The sequence below is a fragment of the Rhipicephalus microplus genome, unplaced genomic scaffold, assembly GCF_043290135.1.
Source record: "Rhipicephalus microplus isolate Deutch F79 unplaced genomic scaffold, USDA_Rmic scaffold_19, whole genome shotgun sequence".
Taxonomy (NCBI): Eukaryota; Metazoa; Arthropoda; class Arachnida; order Ixodida; family Ixodidae; genus Rhipicephalus; species Rhipicephalus microplus.
The window spans coordinates 11,285,253-11,307,028 of NW_027464592.1; the positions used below are offsets into that span (position 1 = coordinate 11,285,253).

The 21,776-nt window shown below is 44.6% G+C and overlaps 1 protein-coding gene and 1 long non-coding RNA gene across 3 annotated transcripts in view; both read left to right on the forward strand.

Moving 5' to 3' along the window:
* Nucleotides 1–20,776, forward strand: part of LOC119186381 (uncharacterized) — a 188,185-nt gene extending 167,409 nt beyond the window's left edge. Inside the window, exons 2-7 of one of the 2 annotated variants that reach the window (XM_075883662.1) lie at nucleotides 15,675–15,863; nucleotides 16,469–16,624; nucleotides 17,053–17,271; nucleotides 17,334–17,502; nucleotides 17,574–17,650; nucleotides 20,296–20,776. In XM_075883662.1, the coding sequence (XP_075739777.1) occupies nucleotides 16,547–16,624; nucleotides 17,053–17,271; nucleotides 17,334–17,502; nucleotides 17,574–17,650; nucleotides 20,296–20,559 (807 nt within the window). In that variant the 5' untranslated portion in view covers nucleotides 15,675–15,863; nucleotides 16,469–16,546 and the 3' untranslated portion in view covers nucleotides 20,560–20,776. The remainder of the gene's footprint in view (nucleotides 1–15,674; nucleotides 15,864–16,468; nucleotides 16,625–17,052; nucleotides 17,272–17,333; nucleotides 17,503–17,573; nucleotides 17,651–20,295) is intronic. The other variant, XM_075883663.1, reaches the window with a different exon arrangement.
* On the forward strand, nucleotides 7,136–8,512 carry LOC142785212 (uncharacterized). Its single transcript, XR_012888869.1, has 2 exons — nucleotides 7,136–7,400; nucleotides 8,431–8,512. It is a non-coding gene; the product is annotated as an uncharacterized LOC142785212 (long non-coding RNA).
* Nucleotides 20,777–21,776: the final 1,000 nt, after the last annotated feature.

Here is a 21,776-nt window from a genome sequence, read left to right on the forward strand (position 1 = left end):
CCTGGGGTTCTTTAACGTGCACCCAAATCTGAGCACACGGGCCTGCAACATTTCCGCCTCTATTGAAAATGCAGCCGCTGCAGCCGCGATTCAATACCGCTATACAGCTTTTAAAGAAAATGTACATCCACAGTGCTGTTTGTTTAAAATTTAGTGACTCCCTATTCTCTGTTTCACCATTTTGGTCTAGCACTACCAAAGCTACGGTGTGTAAGAAAGTCACACGCTTGCTCAGAGAAACGTAGTCTCACATACAAGTGCCCTACAATTGACAGGGTTGGTTATAATCGGTGTTTCTTCATCGTGTTTAACGCCACATTCATACGGGATATGTTAATTCTTCGTCGCATTTATTGTTTATGTTGGTTGCCACCATTAACTCTGTTTGCAAATCAACGTGGCAGCACCCATGCAGAAGTGACTACCCGGTTCGATCCGGACTTGCTCTCGCTACATGACCACTGCGCTGACAGTTGTGAAGCAAATGAAAATCAGCTATCGATCTGTTTTATCTCAATCTGGGTATAAAGCATCAGGTACGTTTTGTCTATATTAGTGAGATATTGCCACGTTCCATTTTCCAAGTTTTCGTTATCGTCCCAAAACACCACACGATTCTCAGCGCAAACCGCGCCTGCAGTTTTCGAGAAGATTCCGGACTGTAGTAGATCATTTCGATAAGATCAGGCCCACTGTGCGAACGGTACAGATTGTTCTGGAACCTACGCCACCGCCAGCGATAACGCTAGAACATTCGATGGCAAGAGTATAAATGCCGACGCGCTTCGCCGCTTGTCAGTTGTTGATCGAAGGCCGACGCTCCGTTCGCCGCTATCAGTCCGAGACTGCTATCTGTGCAAGACTGCTGCTGTAATTGGACTTTCCGTTTACTGGGCACAGGTTCGCCACAATAAACAGCTAAATCCCAACAAGAAGTCTCCTGTCTTCGGCCACGTCACGACCCCGTGACATCTGGTGGAGGTGCTGCTTCGTTCATATACCGGACGCCCCCGTCAAGCCGTGAACCCAGCCCACGTCGCGGAGAAGACACCGACGCCAACCAGGAGCAGCGAACAAGCCGCCGAACGCAAGGGATACCACCGGAGTACGGGCTTCTACAAGACAAGGCGCGGAAGACCAAGGCCATGACCGCGACTGCAGCGACAATGACAACCGCAGCGTCCCAGCCCACGATGGTCATTCATCAACCCAGGGAACCACCAATTTTCCATGGGTCATCGTTCGAAGACCCGGAGTCCTGGCTAGAAACTTTCGACCGTGTGGCTGCCCTCAACCATTGGGACCATGACGAAAAGCTGCGTCGTGTGTTCTTCTATTTGGAAGACACCGCAAGGACCTGGCTCGAAAATCGGGTGTCCTTGCTCCGAACGTGGGATGTTTTCTGTGGCGCATTCCTGCAAACGTTCGCGAGCGTCGCTCGCAAAGAGAGGGCCGCTGCTTTATTAGAGACCCGGGTTCAGCTACCAAATGAAAAGGTTGGAATTTTTACACAGGAGATGACCCGCCTATTTCGTCACGCTGACCCAGACATGCCTGAGAAGAAGAAAGTTCGTTTCCTCATGCGAGGGGTCAAACAAGCGATCTTCGCGGGACTAATGAGGAATCCACCGAACACCGTCCAAGAATTTGTATCCGAGGCGACCACCATCGAAAAAACTCTGGACATGCGCACCAGACTGTATAATCGTCGCCTGACTCCAGAATGCGCTGCTGCTCAAGCCAGTGACTCCGACAACCTGCGTGAAACGATCCGAGCGATCGTGCGGGAAGAGCTGCGCAAACTGTTGCCTTCAGCGCAACCTCAAGTGGATTCGATCACCGACATTGTGCGAGAAGAAATTCGGCAATCGCTTCGAATTCCCCGAACACCGCTGCCCGAGCCAGAAACTGTGAGCTACGCCGCTGCAGTGCGCCACAACGCTCCTCCCCGTCCACGCCGAAACGCCGCCCCGTCGCACTTCCGTCGCCAGACACCACCGCCGCCACCACCCCCACCGACGACCTACCGTTCGCCAGCGGGCCAGCGCAGTGCGCCGAGGAAAACCGACGTTTGGCGCACCCCTGACCACCGCCCACTGTGCTACCACTGCGGTGAGGCCGGGCACACTTACCGCCGTTGCCAGTACCGACAGATGGGATTGCGTGGCTTCGCCATCGATGCACCACGTCCGCAGCCAGGGGAACGGCCACGTGACATTGCCGACTACCTGACAGGAACCCAATGGACACCCCGAAGTCCTTCCCGTTCGCCGTCACCCAGCCGCCGCATGTCACCGCACCCCCGGCAGTACTCCGGCCCAACGCGGGTTGATCTCCTAGCCCGTACCCGGGAAACTGAGGGCAGCAACGGGTGGAGGTGCGGTTGCTGTGCGACGAACTACCGAACATCCTCCGACGACGACGCCGCCGTGACGGAGCTTTCCGAACACAACGCCAACCAGGCAAAGCCCTGACGGCGAAAGCTCACTTACCGAAGGTGGCCTGACGACGCAACATGGAAGCAGCGGAACAAGCCGACGCAGCCGTGACCCAACGCCACGCCCTAACTGTAATGCGAGACGGTGAACTAGCGACCTCGACGTTTTTATCGACGGCCACAGTGTGACCGCTCTCGTCGATACTGGAGCCGACTATTCTGTCATCAGTGGGTCGTTCGCCGCGAAGTTAAAGAAAGTTAGGACAGCTTGGAAAGGCTCTGAAATCCGCACAGCCGGAGGTCATCTCGTAACGCCTGCAGGAATCTGCACAGCGAGAGTCACCATTAACGGCTGTATTTATCCTACAGACTTCGTAGTCCTACAGCGTTGCTCAAGAGATGTCATCCTTGGCATGGACTTCTTATTCCTCCATGGTGCCGTCATCAACCTAAAAACAAAGTCGATAACGTTATCCACAGAAGCAGCCCTATCGCCGCGCACGCCGTCAGGACACCATGCCTTGAATGTGCTGGAAGAACAAGTCACCATCCCGCCTCGCTCAAGCGTCATTATTTCAGTCGGCGCTCCTAAATCACCTGACTTCGAAGGCGTCGTTGAAGGCAGTCAGCATCTGTTGGTCACCCGCAATATTTGCGTCGCAAGAAGAATTGCAGAGCTGCGGGAAGGCAAAGCAACGGTTATGCTCACGAATTTCAGCAATGAGTACAAACATGTGAACAAAGGAACAACGGTCGCATACATCGAAGAAATTGTCGAAGCCACCAGTGCTTTCGCCCTCGCCGATTCTGCGGAACCTGCTCAGGGGAACCAAGCCCCTCCCATAGCTTTCGACGTCAATCCCAGACTTCCGAACGATAAGTAAGAACAGTTCAAGGCCCTGCTCCTGCAATACGAAGATTGCTTTTCGTCCTCATCGAAAATTAGGCAGACCCCAATCACGAAACATCGCATCATAACCGAAGAACATGCCAGACCACTCCGTCAGAGTCCGTACAGGGTTTCGACGCGAGAACGTGAGGCCATGAAGAGACAAGTTGATGAAATGCTGCGGGATGACATTATCCAGCCATCCAAGAGCCCATGGGCATCCCCGTGGTGTTAGTGAAGAAAAAGGATGGGACCCTACGTTTCTGCGTCGATTATCACCGCCAGAACAAAATCACAAGAAAGGGCGTGTATCCTCTCCCACGAATAGACGACGCACTTGATCGGCTCCATAACGCCAAGTACTTTTCGTCAGTGGACCTCAAGACTGGCTATTGGCAAATCGAAGTCAACGAAAGAGACCGAGAGAAGACGGCGTTTATAACATCGGACGACCTGTTCGAGTTTAAGGTGATGCCCTTCGGCCTTTGCTCAGCGCCTGCAACTTTTCAACGCGTTATGGATACAGTACTGGCAGGATTGAAGTGGCAGACTTGCCTTGTGTGCTTAGACGACGTCTTCGTCTTTTCCTCGAGTTTCGACGAGCATCTTCGGCGCCTTGAAGCTGTACTTCAAGCCATCAAGACGTCCGGACTCACACTGAAGCCAGAAAAGTGCAGATTTGCGTATGAAGAGCTCTTGTTTTTGGGGCACGTTATCAGCAAGTCTGGAGTTCATCCCGATCCACGGAAAAGAGCCGCCATCGCCGATTTCCCGCCGCCCACTGACAAGAAGGCCGTGCGCCGATTTCTGGGCCTGTGTGCCTATTATAGGCGATTCGTGAAAAACTTCGCCCGCATCGCCGATCCTCTCACTAACCTTACCAAGGCCGACGTGGAATTCAAGTGGGAAACGCCACAGAAACACGCTTTCCAGGAGCTTAAACATCGCCTCCAGACGCCTCCGTTACTTGCCCATTTCGACGAATTCGCCGAGACAGAAATACATACTGACGCAAGCAGCGTAGGTCTTGGCGCCGCTCTTGTGCAGAGGGCTGACGGACTTGAAAGGGTTATTAGTTACGCCAGCCGGTCGCTATCCAAAGCAGAAGCAAATTATTACACATCAGAAAAGGAGTGCCTCGCCATCATCTGGGCTACGTCGAAATTTCGCCCCTACCTCTACGGCTGGCCCTTCAAAGTTTTGAGCGACCACCACGCCTTGTGTTGGCTAGCCACCTTGAAGGACCCTTCAGGTCGCCTGGCACGATGGAGCCTGAGACTTCAAGAGTATGACATTACTGTCATTTACAAATCCGGCAAAAAACACTCCGACGCCGACTGTCTCTCTCGTGCGCCTGTCGACCAACCGCTACCCGACGACCCGGATGACGACTACTTCTTGGGAACGATAACTACAGACGACTTCGCTGAACGACAGCGGGCCGACCCGGAACTTAAGGCCCTAATTGAATACCTCGAAGGCAGGACCGCCGAAGTCCTAAAGGTATTCAAGTGCGCACTTGCGTCGTTCTTCCTACGAAACGGTCTTCTACAAAAGAAAAACTTTTAACCGCTTCGAGCTAAGTACCTCCTTGTGGTGCCTTCAGCTCTGCGACCAGAACTCCTGCAGGCCCTGCACGACGATCCGATGGCAGGGCACCTCAGTGTTTCTCGCACGCTCGCGAGGATACAAGAAAGGTACTACTGGCCACGTCTTACCACCGACGTCACTCGTTATGTGAGGACACGCCGGGACTGTCAGCGACGCAAGACACCGCCGACAAGGCCAGCGGGACTTCTGCAGCCAATTCATTCACCTTGCCGACCTTTCCAGCAGATTGGTATGGACCTTCTAGGGCCGTTCCCGACGTCGGCTTTCGGAAACAAGTGGATCGTGGTAGCTACCGACTACCTCACTCGCTACGCCGAGACAAAAGCCCTGCCAAAAGGCAGTGCATCCGAGGTAGCTAAGTTCTTCGTCGAAAATATCGTTCTACGTCACGGCGCCCCGGAGGTCCTTATCACCGACAGAGGAACGGCATTCACTGCCGACTTAACTCAAGCGATCTTGGCATACAGCCAAACAAACTACCGCCGGACGACAGCGTACCACCCACAGACCAACGGCCTCACCGAGCGGCTTAACAAGACGATCGCCGACATGCTGTCAATGTACGTCGATGTCGAACACAAGACGTGGGACGCCATTCTTCCGTATGTGACCTTCGCATACAACATGGCGGTGCAGGAGACGACACAGATATCTCCATACAAATTGGTCTACGGAAGGAGCCCGGCAACGACGCTCGATGCCATGTTATCCAACGTCACCGACGAAGAAAGCCTCGATGTGAGCGAGTACCTTCAACGTGCCGAAGAAGCCCGACAACTTGCGCGTCTCCGTATCAAGAATCAACAGACGACAGACAGCCACTGTTACAACCTTCGACGACGCTTCGTGGAATACCAGCCCAGTGAACGTGTTTGGGTGTGGACGCCGATACGCCGACGTGGACTAAGTGAAAAGCTTCTGCGACGCTACTTCGGACCGTACAGGGTGGTTCGACGTCTCGGCCCACTTGATTACGAGGTTGTCCCCGACGGCATCACGAACTCTCAACGACGCTGATCGCGACCTGAAGTCGTGCATGTCGCGCGCCTCAAGCCGTTTCATACGCGTTAACAAACTGAAACAGTGTTTTTTGTATTATTGTTTCATCGTAATTTATTCATTGTACTTTCTTGCATTTTTATTGTACCTTCATCTTTAGTTGAAGCATCGGGACGATGCCTTTTTTGAGAGGGGGACAATGCCACGTCCCATTTCCCAAGTTTTCGTTATCGTTTCAAAACACCACACGATTCTCAGCGCAAACCGCGCCTGCAGTTTTCGAGAAGATTCCGGACTGTAGTAGATCATTTCGATAAGATCACGCCCACTGTGCGAACGGTACAGATTGTTCTGGAACCTACACCACCGCCAGCGATAACGCTAGAACATTCGATGGCAAGAGTATAAATGCCGCAACTCTTCGCCGCTTGTCAGTTGTTGTTGATCGAAGGCCGACGCTCCGTTCGCCGCTATCAGTCCGAGACTGCTATCTGTGCAAGACTGCTGCTGTAATTGGATTTTCCGTTTACCGGGCACAGGTTCGCCACAATAAACAGCTAAATCCCAACAAGAAGTCTCCTGTCTTCGGCCACGTCACGACCCCGTGACAATATGCTGCTTGCTTAGCCACACCTGCTTAGCCTACCGCCCCGAGGCAGTGTTAGGACTGCGTCACCACACCAAGAACACTGCATCTCCAAATGGTGGACATGCAACCTCACAGAGCATTCCATGCACGTCGGATCCTGATTTGATGGAAAGAAAAAATAGATAAAATGCGTGTTGCAGCGGGAGATGCGAAGGAACTCGTCGAAGAAGCAGTCATACGAGAACCACGAACAGCGTCGGAGAGAAATAGCCTCAAAGTGAGGTTATTCACCGGCATGAGATTCTACCAACCTTCAGCAGAGCAAAAAACTCGCGATTCTTCAAAGCTGCGCTTTAGTTGCTTGTTTATTAGCTTTACTGCAATTTTAGGTTCATTACCTAGCCATAATAACTACAATTCAGTGAGCAGACGACACGGCGGAGATGAATACATGTGAAGGGGCTAAGCGCCCTTCCTATTGGCTTACACTCTAAAAAAAAGGGAGCGAGAAAGGAGAAACGGCCTTCGTTCCTCCTCGAGGCTGGCGAGTTTCTACTTCTCGCAAACTTCACGCGTCGCGCCCTCTTGCGGCAAATAGAGATGGAGTAACTTTCCTACCCCAGACGTCACTGTTTCTCCAGTTTCTCGTTCGCGTGCGTAAGCTGGGTTATGCATCGTGCATCGTGCAAGCTGCGCATAGTGATTTATTGATTTTATAAGCTGTGTGCAACTCCCTATCGTCTGCGGTTTCAAAAGGCGATCCTCTGCTGAGACACTGCTGTTGAGTGCCGTCATTTTTACGATTCAGCGAGCAACGCCTCTTCACAATCTGTGTGCGATGTTGACGCCGATCAAGACAGGTGATCGCAAAACAGGCAAGTTCATTTTCTGGTTGATAATCGGTACGCCCTTGCCTACTCCTGTCAGCAATATTCTGTTTTTTTTTTTTAAGAGTGCATGTGGACAGCATTATATAATTTAACGATCTAAGCTGCAAGCTACATTTGCCGGTTATGTTGTTTCTATACGTGGCTGCACGGTCAGATTTGATCGCATTCACGTCTGATAATACACCGCTGTCTTTGCGTACGTTATTCAAAATACCGGTGTTGCACGGTCACTATGCACGATCGAATTTAACCGTAGCAATTGGCTTTCATACGCTAGCTGCGGAAGTGAGCCTATCACTGCTGAGAAATTGGATCCTGATCGGACTCATTAAGCAAAGTGACCGATAGTTTCGTTCAATCAATCTTGCCGAGTCACACAAACGTGTCTTACTGTGACAACTGTAGCAGGGGCGTTTTTTTTTTTTTTTCGGATGCAACAGGGGGGGGGGGGGGGGTGCTCTAAGCGTACTTTACGCACGTGCGTGAGTTTTTATTGTTGTTCTTATCATCACAGTGGCAACTTGGTTCATAAAGCGGAAGACTGCGAAGGCTACAGTGGTCTTTTTACAAGATGTCTTGCACACAATTAAGTTTTCGTGTGCATTGCATAACTTTCATTTTAATGCAGTTTTAAGTATGCAAACTGTGCCATGCAAAAATATGCCACTTTGTAGTATTGTTTTGTTGCAACAAGCACGTGTATAAAGAAGGTTCTACAGCTGCTTATAGTCCAAAGTTTCTCATGTTAAAATTAACAACCGAGAACTGACCTCCACATTTTAGTTTTTAATTCTAACATTAGAAACTTTGCACTAAATGTGGTTGGAGAACTTATTTTGCTTCTATCAATTTTATTCATCCAGACAGATCTCTGTCCAATATGCTCACCTTCAAAGACACCATGCTGCACCATCCTTCGTTTGAAAATAGATATCATTTTGTCTATTTTCATTTTGTTGGATTCTTTTGCAATTGAATATGGCCTTTTGTAATGCTTTTCTTTTGTTTCTTCCAGGAAATGTCTTGGTTACAAGAGCACACCCACGTTTTGGAATGTGTACCATGAATGTTAAAGAAATACAGCAAATCAAATAGCACTTGCAGTGTTGTTTTTTGTTGTTGTTGTTATGCATCACACGTTAAAAGGATACATCACAGCCATCCATAAATGTCTTCTCAAAATTGATCCAAAGTGAAGCTGTCAATATGGCCACTCTCTGATGTGATGCATCTTTGCTCCAATAACTCACTAAATATATTTGTATAAATGAAGCAATATAATTCTTAGGGCTCGTTTCTCTTTATTTGACAAAATCTTAATGAAAACCAGCTGATAATAGAACCTAGAAAGCTATACGAGTTATTATTTGTACTGCTTTTGGGTGTGTTTTAATAAATTAGGTATAGAAAGGAAAATAAAAAAAAGTGGTTGAAAAGACAATTCGCTGCTGAGAGGACAAGTTGTCTTTTCATACACTATATCTTCTAAAGGTTTTCATTAAGGTTGTGTCAGATATTCATAACATGCACATGTCAAAAGAACAGCCATAATCATGCGCAGGGGTCTCAATAAGGGTGAGCTATGTTTCACTGCAGTGAAATCAAGGTTGCCAATCGTCCCGGGTTTTTCTGGACTGTCTTCACTTTTTATGTATTGTCCAGAGCTCTCGTCCACCGGGCGCGTCATCCAACAGAGCACCACCCCTCGCAACCTGACGCGGCTGAGCGAGAGACGGTCTCCTTGTTTCGCGACAATGCGAGGGATAGAATGGTTACCTTTGGAGAAATCCTAATGCATGTATTACCACAAGGCCAGACTTAAATACCCACCACCAGACAAGTGCCTTAGTAAGCAGCAGTCCACTACCTGGCGTCTATTACAGACATGCACTTTCCCCTGTCCGTCACTGTACAGCCATATTTACCCCGCTGTTCACACGGCACAATGCAAAGCGTGTGGTGTGCCTAACGCTGAGCTCGACCATATTATATGGGCCTGCCCCACTGCTACTCACTCAGTTAAACACAGCACGAACTCTACATTCACAATCACCACGGCCGAGCAGTGGGAGGCTTTGCTGTTCAGCACGTGCCCGGAGGACCAGCTATAGAGCTGGGCTGTCCGGCTGGCTAAAGACGCTGCCAGGATCCAAGGTCTGGCCGCTGCTGAGAAAGGGAGTTATAGAGCGGTCGTCTCCCGGCCCCCCGTCACCTTTAACCCCAGCAGGTAGACTTCAATAAAGTTTCTTCTCTCTCTCTCTCTCTGCCTAATTTGAACAAGGTTATAGTTTGAATTAATGAGATTTTACTGCACTGCTGAATTAATCCATTAGAGACACTGTTGTAAGACTGACTGCCATAAGGAACACCAGCGTGCCCAAATCAAAATAAGTGTTAATAGGAAAATGCATGCTTTGTACACTGCTCATTAGAGACACCTAATATAAGAGAATTACTACCCAACGCATGTATCGTATAAAGGGGTTCGACTGTAAATTTTTTTTGTTTAGGGTAAAAGGCATGATCCATTGAACAGAAAACATTCAAATTGAAAAGATGTAAGTGTTCATTCAATCTACCATTTTGTTTTTAGAATGATCCCTGCAATTGTAAGTTGGGAAATTTCTTTGAATAACAAACGCTTTCCCATTGTTTGTTTTTAATGTTTCATTTATTCTTTGTGAAAAACGTATTATGCATCTGTTGAGAGTACGAAGAAGATACCCCAAGGAACAAAGCAATAAAAGTAGGCATACAAAGGTTCTATTTATGATATTCACTCGCAAAAAGATGTACACAATATGGCACATAACAGGAAAGCTGAGCTAGTTAGTAAGTAATTACTCTAAAAGACAGAAAATGCGAACATGGACACAAGAAGAAAGTGTAGACATTTGTGCGGTGTCTACACATCTTTCGTGTGTCCTTGACTGGACCTTTTAGAATGAATATGGCAATTTTATCATGATGCATACGTCGCGTCTGAAGAGATTCCGATTATTTTCTAACAGAGTGCTGTATTTGATTTTGTTGTTAATACTCGCGGGGGATGTTGAACTGAACCCAGGTCCTGCTAAGACACCGGAGATGGAAGTGCTGAAATGTTTGCAGAGTGGGCAGGAAACTTTAATTTCAAAATTAAACGTCATTGAATCCAGGTTCGAAAAAAAATGAGAACATACTGATGGAAGTAAAAGATAATCTTAGCCAAACTCAGAACCAGATAAGGGACATCAGCAAGATTGTAACGGGACAGGCAGCTATAGTACGGCAACTCATGCAACAGGTGAAAGATCTGCAAAAGAAAACAAATGACCTCGAAAACAGAAGTCGCCGGAAAAATCTTGTTTTCTATGGCGTTGATGATAAAACCTCAGAATCCTGGGATGAATCCGAAGCTATAACAAAGAATATTTGCAAAACGAGCCTTGGAATGGAACTCGAATCTGTGGAAAGGGCACATCGCTTAGGACGCTATAATAAGAATAAGAAGAGGCCAATTATTGGTAAATTCTCATTGTACAAAGAGCGTCAGGCAGTGCTTCTCAGTGCCAAAAGATTCAAGAATTCCCAGTACAACGTTAGCGAAGATTACTCACATGAGACAAGAAGTATCAGGAATAAGCTGTGGGAATATGCTAAGACAAAAAGAGAGGATAAGAACAATAAAGTGAAGCTGAATTTTGACAAACTGATTATTAACGGCAGGGCCTTCAGGTGGGATGACGAAAAAGAAGAGGTCGTCCCAGTACGCAGGCAATGACAAACTAGAAAAAAGGAGAAATACCGATGTCAAGAACTTGTTGCCGTCATCGCGAACTGCCGAAGCGGAGTTAACAAAGTTGCTGAGCTCTTGGGCTTAATTGAGAGTGTTAACGCAGATATAGTCCTTGGTACAGAATCTTGGCTAAAGCCCTCGATTGCTGATAGTGAGGTGTTTCCGCAAAATTACGTCGTCTATCGCAACGATAGGCTCACAGCAGCTGGTGGTATTTTTTTACTTGTTTGTTCTTGCTTACAGTCATTTGAAGTTGATTATAAGTGCGACACACTGGAGTCTGTATGGTGCAAGATAATACTGCCTGATAACTTCGCGTTTGTGGTCGGAGTGGTTTATCGCTCGCCGAGCTCAGATAGTAGCATAATGAAAACATTAGATGAAATTCTTTCTGAAGCGTCAGCCCAGACAATACTCCTAGGGGGGGATTTTAATCTGCCTGGCTTATCCTGGGGTAATGGTTCCTGTATAAGTATAAGCGGGCGCATGAACCTTGCGATGAAAAATATCGTCAACACGTTTGGTTTGACGCAGTACGTTACCACCCCTACTCGCAATGACGCTGTGTTAGACTTGTTGTTTTGTAACTCGCCAAATTTCGTAAATGACGTGACTGTGATTCCAGGAATTAGTGATCATCTTGCTGTTGTTGCTTGTATCCGAAAGAAAAAAGTGTGTGCGAAGTTACCTACGAGTAGAAGGATCTACTTTTATGACAAGGGTGACTACGATGCAATTTCTGAAAAACTTCGTAATTCGTTCCCTGTTTTCGAATGTCTTTTTGAGGAGGGCAATGTGCATGATATGTGGGACAAATTTAAGAATATACTTTCCGAGTTAACAAATATACATATCCCCAGTGTTCATTCATCACGGCTAAAAAAGCACAAACAACCATGGGTAACAGCACATATATTAAAACTTATCAACAAAAGGAAGAGGGCATTAGGCGCATTCAAGAAAAGCAAATCAGTTGCTCACTTTGAAAAACTGAAGTCGATTACCCACGAATATAAGCTAAAGATAGAAAAAGCTAAAGATGATTACTTCACTGAGCTGAGCAACAAAATGAAATCAAATCCTAAAATGTTTTGGAAGTACTTGAAACAGTGTGGCTCAGATTCCTTTGAAATACAGGAGTTAAATTATAATGGCACGGTAATTACGAATTACGAGGATAAGGCTGCATGCCTAAACAACTTTTTCCACTCGGTATTCTTAACCAAACACAGCTGTAATTATCACCAAACTATTATGAGCATTTCGCCTATGCTTCCTGTCGAGCTTAGTGTTAATGAAATTGAAAAACTATTGAAGGACGTTGATGAGAGTAAATCTAGTGGTCCAGATGGAATTTCTCCACGTGTACTCAAGCGTTGTGCGGGGCCAATTTCTATGTATCTTTATGCAATTTTTGAAAGATCTTTAGCGACAGGTACCTTACCACATGACTGGAAAATTGCGCATGTGGTACTGATACATAAAGGTGGGTCCAAAAAAGACGTTGGTAATTATAGACCAATATCGCTTATGTCTATCCCGTGTAAAATCCTCGAACATATTTTATACAAAGAAATAATAACTCATTTAAACAAGCATAAGGTACTAATCAACGAGCAGCATGGATTTCGCAGAGGGCTGTCTTGCACAACACAATTAGTCCAATTTTATCATGATGTAGTATCAGGCGTAGATACTGTAGGACAGGTTGACGGTGTGTTCTTGGATTTTCGGAAAGCGTTTGACACGGTGTCACATTCACTCTTACTGTTTAAGCTTACCACCCTGAACATTGATGAGACTGTTTTTAAATGGATCGAATGTTACCTTTCCCAAAGAACACAAACCGTAGTACTGAATGGAAAATGCTCCGAATACGCCGATGTTACCTCAGGGGTCCCACAGGGCTCCGTCCTGGGTCCGCTATTGTTTTTAATTTATGTTAATGATATCTCTGCAGGAATTTCATCTTCTATACGGTTGTTTGCGGATGACTGTGTTGTGTACAGAAAAATTTTTGATCACAATGATGTACTAGAACTTCAGAAAGACTTATCGCTCATTTATAGCTGGTGTACCAAATGGAAAATGAATTTGAATATAACAAAGTGTGTACATATTTCACTTACCAAAAAGATGAAACCATTTCAGTCACAGTACCATCTGAACAATGTACAGTTGAAACAAGAGAGTGCATATAAGTACCTAGGTCTAATACTATCTATCATCTGAATGTTCATAAAGGCCTCAGGTTGACACTCTCATAGCCAAAGCTGGTAAGGCCTTAAATTTCATTCAAAGAAACCTGCGATGTTCGCATGTGAATTTAAAACGTATGGCATACACTACTTGTATCAGACCTATCTTAGAATACCGCTGTGTCGTGTGGGACCCCGTCACGGTAACCTTCATTGCTGCTCTGGAACAATTACAAAATCGTGCTGCCAGGTTCGTCTTGGGACGGTACGGAAGTGGGGAGAGCTGCACTGCAATGAAGGCTGAGCTAGGACGGGAGTGTCTTTCTGACCGCCGCCAGAAGCAGAGATTAAAATTTCTTTACTGCATTTACTACAATAAAACTGGAATTAATAGAGAAATATACCTACACAACCCTCATTACACTTCAAAACGTTTTGATCATAGTTGGAAAATTTGGGAATACTCAGCTAAAACGAACATGTATACCAATTCATTTTTTCCTAGAACGATTAAACAGTGGAACAGGCTAACTGAAATGTAAGTACATAGTGGGAACGAAGATATATTTTATTCACTGCTGTAAACCAGTGTTGTAACCTGAACGAAGATGTATTGATGTGTGAACGAAATTCTACTATATGTGTGAACGAAAATGTATTTCAGTTATTTATGTGTGAACAAAGTTGTATTGTGTGTGAACGGAGATGTACGTCATTTATTGATGTAACCCCCCTGCTATAACCCCTTCGGGTGCTGCGGGGTATCTGATGAGTAAAGAATAAAGAAAAAATGTCAGCAGGACTGGTGAAGTCAGCCTTGTTAAAGCTATTCTAAAAATACTGCAATGTGTCACAACCTCACAAACTTCACAACTCGAGTAAACATCAAGTGGGTAGAAATCCTGTATGTCACCCAGAATAATTAGTCCAAAGTCATCAAGTACTTTGACATTTTAAGAGGATCTTTGTTCACTGCATTCCAGGGTTTTCAGGGGCTTTCATATGAGCACTAATAAATAAATGACAAGGACTCTTTCAATTTGCATGAACCAGCTGTGATGTGTTTGAGCACGCTGTGTACAAAACTGTCAACTCTGGGGTAATTTCTTCAGTCACTTTCTGAAGAGCTGACTGCTGCTCCTCTGGAAGATCTCCTACATTGAACTGCTGAACTCCAGTTGTCGTAAGATCTGAGTTCAACATGGAGCTCTACATTGGCTTTGCAGTACACGATGGTTTATATGTGGCTGTACAATGCATGCAGTGCTTTTATAGATTATGAACAAGCTTAAGTTACCACATAAAAAAAGCTTGTCATTTTGTACTAGCTAATAAAGTGGTGAATTACTGTACAAAAACAAAATCTATAGCCAATATACTATCACCTCACAAAAGCGCACTTAAGATCATGGAAGCTGGCAGGATTTTGTGGGGTGCAAACTTCTGCTGCATTGCAGCAGAGGGAGGGAAAAATTGGTGGTGTATTTTGGGTGAGGGGTAAGTGTGTGGCTTGAAGGGGGCAAGTGCGCCTTTCGCAGCCCCCTGACAGTGCCCATGCTTATCAATGAACATGAAAGAAAACAGTGAACCTAAAAGCAGTTAGTAGAGACTGACAACCAAGCATGTACAATAATAACAAATTTCTGCATATAGAATCTTCATATTAGAGTTGCAGAAACACAGCTTAACGAACCTGTTGAAAGAATGCCTCACACCTAATGATAATCTACACTGAAGTTTGGGAAGACATTGAAGTACTGTACTCCTAACTGTGCATTGTAGCTTCTGTTGCATGACACTTTTTAGTTGTTACTCTGTCAGAAGGTTGGCACTTGGTTACAGCGTAACAAAGATGTGTGAGTGAACAAGAAGAAAAAATAGGCACAATATAATATATAATAGAAAAAATAGGCAGAAAAATAGTAAGTTAACTCGTAAGCCAAAAATATGCAGGCAACCTTGGCCCCTATCCGTGAAGCTTGTAAAATAAGTTTGCCAAAGCTAGTCTAGAGAACAGCATAGTGCGTCACAACTTCACAAAATCCATGGCTCGAATAAAGGTCAAGCGGGTAGAAACCCTGTTTGTGATCGGGAATTATTACAACTAAGGCAGCAGATGGCTTGACAATGTAAGAGGATCTGTGTTCACTACATTGCAGAGTTTCAAGGGGCTTGCATAGGAGCACTAATGAACCGCTAACAACAAGGACTCTTTCAATTTGCATGAACTGCGGCTCACCATCCTGCACACTGTGGACAAACGTGTCACCTGTGCGATAACAGTAACCACTGACGCTAGCGGTTGTAGCTGTGGAGATGAACTCCTCTTCAGACACTTCACGAAGAGCCAACTGCTGTTGTTCTGGAAGATCTCCTAGATTAAGCTGCTTTGCTCCAGTTGTTTCAAGATCCGAGTTCAACATGTTGCCCGACAGCTCATATGCCTGAAGAAGCTGGTGACGTGTTGCAAGTGTAAGACAGATGTTCTTGAAGTTCTTGGTCTTGGATGCAATGCTCTTAAAATAAGAATGTTTAGCCTCAAATCGCATGCCCCAGTAGCGGCGCGGTGGGCCATACTTGAGAATATACTTTGGATAGTGTAGCAAGAAGTGCAGTTTTGGTGTCACTGCTGCATTTGGGTACTGCACTGTATACAGCTCGAGAAACTCCTCCACCTTCACCTGTAGATATGGCACACAGCTCCTTGGGATTTTCTCGGCCAAAATAATGTCAGCAATGTGTCTGTATGCCAAGTACACCTCCCAGTGAGAATTGCCTTCAGGAACAACTTCAGCATATATCTGGGGAAGCAGCCGAAACAAGCACCATTTCTGGCTAGCTGATTGCACAGCTTCTGTCTTGCACAGCATTTTTTGCACAGCTTCTGTTTCTAATTGTAGCTTAGGCCTGTAAACTAGCTGTACTAAAAGCATATTGGAATACTTTGGGATTTTTCACAAAAAGTCAGCAAAATAAACCTAGCTTTAGGAAATGGTTGTTACACTGATGTTTATTTTCTGGAATTTGGAAATTAACAAATTTGCCCATATCTTGATATACTGTTTTTCAAAATACAGGATTCATGGCACCATGGCTTGAAATTCAAGTGCAAATTCGAAAGGAAGAAGTTTTTGAATGATGGGGAGGTGGCAGAAATGCGCCAAAAATATGGAAAGCTTGGTCATCCATCAACGTCATCATCATCTACATCGGCAAAACGCCTCTGCAGTGAAGTCAGTACATTCTAGATTTTAAGCACGTAGCACTATTAGAGTGCCATACTGTCATAGGCTGTGATCGTACGCTGTCATCGTCGCTTGGCGTAACATGGGGCAAAACGAATTTAGCATAGCCATCTGAGCATGTGCTCGTGTCAAAGAGAAAACTTCCTCTTGTTTTTCGAGTGCCTTCATGATATTATTAATGCAGGAAAAACGGTATATGCAAGCTGAGGAGCAAATGCACTTGTTACATAAGAGTAAAGTAGTTCATTTACTTGCTTGCAGCCTGCTTTCACTGGATGGATCTTGAAATTTTAAACGTTCATGTAGTTCTGCACTACATGATCACGTCAGGAGGCAGCTGCGAAGTTACTAGTAAAAGTGTGTTTTGAAGACACGTTTGCAACTCAAGAGTTATAGAATGCTTCGCTTTGTTACAGGAACATCTGAAAAGTATTCAGTCCACTGAAGATGAGCAGAGTGTGGAAATGCACATAAAATCAATGCAGCAAGAAATGAAGGGTGCAACAATATCTCTGGAAAAACTCACAGACTCAATGACCCGCACATTTCATGCTCGGCGGCATTGGGTGAAAGATTCAAGACCATCAATGTATGAATTGCTGCAACAGTATCCGGCACTTGAAAGACCTGAGCTGGCAAGTTTCAGATGCTTTGTGGATCTCGCAGTATCAATACTCTTCTGCATCTCTTATTTCAGATCTTTCACGACTTCAAATTGCTTGGTGGGAAGCCACCAATAGAAACTATTGTGCATGCAGCACAGAAGCATGTTGACACAGTAGTAAACATGATGAGGGAAAAGATGGAGCCGATAACCTCACAGCTACTGGGAATGGCCGAAGGAACCAGTGAGGATGACAAAAAATGTACGAACACAGGGGCCTTTCCTGCACTAAAAAAGTATTTAAAGTGTATGTAACACATATTTATATTGCAGTGCTGACAACTCTTGCATTCCTCACGGCTCTTCCCCGCACTGTGAAGGAAAAGTCGTCATCATTCCTCAAACAAACGGTAAGTCATTGTCAAAGCTCTATATTACTTTCCACAGTTCTCTAGTTTGTAATACCCTGCCGTAATGGGGTCCCATTAATATTGTTTGAGGTGGACTTTGCTCTCAGAAGCGTTCCAGTTTCCACATAGGGAGTATGGACTGTACAGGTTCCAAAGCTTTTATCCCCTTTCATGAATATTTTAACGGTGAAACGGCACCTTCGCACTTTCTGCAATCATAATAAAGCTGAAGTGTTGTATAATTGCACAATACTGCTTTATATACCTTAATCATTGCATAGTTCTATAAATATTACTTACTTTTTCTTGAATTGTGCTTGTAATTTGAACCTGCTGCCCAACTTTAGAGTAGGAAGCTTTACCATATATGGAAAACAATTTAAAAAGCATGACAGCAAGTTCTCACAGCCATGTGCGTTTCATGAAAGTGGGCATCCAGCTTGAGCTCCTTCTGCGTAGCTACATTCCTTCTTTCTGCTCTCTTGAGGTGCAATTCACTTATTGACATTTGCATATACCGGTACTAGTCAAGGTATTTTTGCTGCTAATCAGAGAACTGCAGCTATATACTGAGCTTGAATTGTAAAAGTTTGTGCGTTGATACTCATCATACTCATAATGTTCAAGCAAAGTCATTGCACTCAATGCATAGCCCACTGTGTACTACTATAGTAAGACGGTAAGTTGGGCCAATTGGTTAGGATCCATCGTGAACTTACAGCGCAACACCAGAAAAAATACAGGACAGGGAATGAGCAAAAGAGAAAGAAAAGACGGCGCCGTCTTTTCTTTCTCTTTTGCTCTTTCCCTGTCCTGTATTTTTTCTGGTGTTGCGCTGTAAGTAACTTCACGATGGTGTACTACTATGTTGTCCAGCTGGCAAAAATGAGATAGCCTACATGAAAAGGGACAAGTGAAAAGACAGTTGTCTAATCCTGTTCCTTTATCCTTAGTCACTAAATGGCGCGGTTGCATGGTCAGGCTAGCAGATTACCTTTGAAGCGTGAAATATGGGTGATAATTCTTCTGTTTAACCTCTCTTTTTTCCTCTTCTTTTTATCTCTCTCTCTCTTCCTATCCGTCCAGTTTTGTTGGAGTACTGCTACTGGACTAACACTTAAGGTACCTTAGAACAAGAAAACATGAGACATTTTGAAGCCTGACATGATAGGTCTGCGTGCAAGGTATTAACTAGCAGAATTTAACTACTTGCGACACAGTTCTAGTGTCAACTTATGATGTTATACGGCACACAGCAAATAAGTGATTTATATAGATTGATGAATCGTAATACCCATAAAAGGCAATGCATACTGAGCCAAACGATGTAACATAACAAATATTGTCATAGCCACTTTCCCTGAAATAATTGCACCATACTGATTTTTCGCTTGGTCTAGTACAGGTCTTGGATAGGCCTTACTATCTTAATTTCATGTGTACACGTGTTTTGCATAATCTGGGAGCAGTCATTAAAGGGCTGCACAACTAAGCACTTGAGGCTTGCAGAAAATGTTTTAATTCAGAAGGAAGAAGTATACTAATTGCAAACGTAAAAGGGAAATTGGTATGTTGCAAATTATTCATGCATCACTTCTGCTGTCATAAAATTTTACTGACCACACTTATCATAAAAAGGGTCTGGATGATTTCTCAAAGTGGGGTTACAGAACCATGGGATTCTGCAGACTCGAAGGAAGTTAGCTGAAGGTCCGAAGAAAAATTGGTGCCTGCCCCCTCCCTCCTTTGCACCCTGAGAGCAAGCATATTCAAAGCACACCGCTTAAGCTTCATGCCTACCTGCCCCTCTGAATCAACCCACTTGTCATGAATGCCGTCTCCCCCCCCCCCCACATTATAAAAAGAACTCCTAGCCTTTGGTACGGTTCCTGCACAAGCGCTTCCTTTGTGTTTCGTGAGCAGCTAATCAATTTTTCCTCGTTCTACACTCATCAAGCCACCCACTACAGGTTCGCCTAGTCACTTGGCAAACCTGAGTGGTGATTCATCTACGCAACCTTCATTAATCACGCCCTACTCTCAATAGCACACCTCAGTACATAACATGAATGTGCGAGAAATTTAGTCTCCACCTGGGAGATCAATTTCTTGTGGAATGTGGAAAGGAAAGAATGTGCAGTTCATGTCAGTGAATAATTTTTTGTGGGCTCTTGCTTTTTTTGAATTTCGGGCTTACGAAAGTGAAAGAAGAATGATTGCTTGAAGGTGGAGGAGAAGGTAGGTTCTAAGGGGGATTTAATTGAGTTGGACGGAATTTCTGAGAATATGCTTTAGAACCCCTTGGTCTACTGTATAGGTAGTATTTCCTAGATCTAATACACAATTTTAGGCTAGACAATATGATGAAACGGCAATTAAGGTGTAAATGTTAGGGTATTTAAAGAAGTTCATGCTGCTGTTTGTGTGTGTAATGAAGAATTTATGACTAAAAAAAGAATAGTCATGTACCGTGTGATAAGAATATGAAAAACAAAAGTGTGAGTATTCATGATGTGTTATGCGAATTGATGAACCAATGATCAACATTTCATCATCTTTCCTTTCACTAAATAGTTTATTGGAAAGATATTTTTGTATTCAGATATGTTTGTACTGTGTTACATATCAATATTAAACTTTTTCAGGCACCGTGGTTCAGCGCACATCCCTGTGTCATTTTGGATAATGATGAATACTTGGGGCCATGCATGGTGCTTACAGAAAACCAGCTTTTGAAGGCAGATAACCCCATTCAAGCAATCCTTATGTGCTTCTGCCTTCACTGGGTACTAGATATTTGCTACGACTCTGCCTTTAAGGGGTTTTACTCTATTCTAGAGAACGTGCTTGGACTGCACAGTGTGAAGCTGTCAGCGACAGCGATTCATGTGCTTTCTGCTTTAGAATGACTTGTGAGAACAAATATTCATAATCAAATTTTTGTTAACTGGTGATGGTAGAGTACTTTCTTTTTTTTTTGCAAACTTACATTTGAGTATAAAAAGTGTATTTAATGGGTCATGATAATAGGGTGCATTTCTGAATGAAACGTGTATTGTAATCTGTGTTTTGCTTGCATTTAGTGTTGCTGTGCATTATTAAAGTTTATGCAATGATTGAATGCCACAGTGTCTCCTGGTTGCATCTTTTCGTGCTGCTGCAGCTCATTAAATCATCCAGGCTTCTTCGATTTCTGTCGTTTGAACAGTCACACCCATTTATTCGGAGCTCACTGAATTTGAGCAGTCTTGCAGTTTTCTTCGAGGTTGAATGAACGTGTTTTACTGCACTTCTCCCAATGTTCTTTGGGCACTTGTATATTGTGTGCATTCAATCAAACAATTTAAAATTTCCACTTTGGAATGGCTTTTCTTAAAATAACTTGGAATGATAGGGATTAGACACATTCAAGTTTGAAAAAAATAATGAAGCTATAATGTTAATTCACACGCTTTGTCGAGAACCTCAGGCACGACAATGTTATGTTCTATTTCCATGCCTACTTACCTAAAAATTAGTCAAATGTGTGTGGCTTTGGTATAAGACCAGACTCTTAATGCAGAATTGACCAAATGAAAATTGACTGGTAATGTTAATAGACTAAGGTGAAACTTCAAACTAATTTATGAACATGTAGCTTCACATGCATATGCCAGACAAAACAGTAGTATGGTGAGCCAAGAAGCTCAGTTGAGGAAGGCCGTGGCCCATCATGTGCAGTGTCTTAAGGAAATGAATGCAGAAATATGATGATACAAATTTTCCTATTTTGGTTGCATCACCTGAGCTCAACAATCACGACTAAATCATTTTTAATAAAATTGGAGAGCTACAGTTTTGCCACCTTACACAAGGTACCACTGCCAAAAAAGTAAACTACAGCACTTATCGAATGGGTGCTGTTCTGCTGCAGTTGACGAGCTCTAGGGGGGACTGAGCCTCTTCTTTAACAGTGGGAAGGGGAATACACCTCCCCCCCCACCAAGGCTGCCCTTGACTTTAGGCCCTGCATGTGAAGGCCTGTGCCACCCACCCTCACTGACTTTTCACACCAGGTATGGGTTGATGGCAAGTGCAATGCTGTGGTTACTTTTGGGCATCACTGCGTTACAGTTATAAATATACA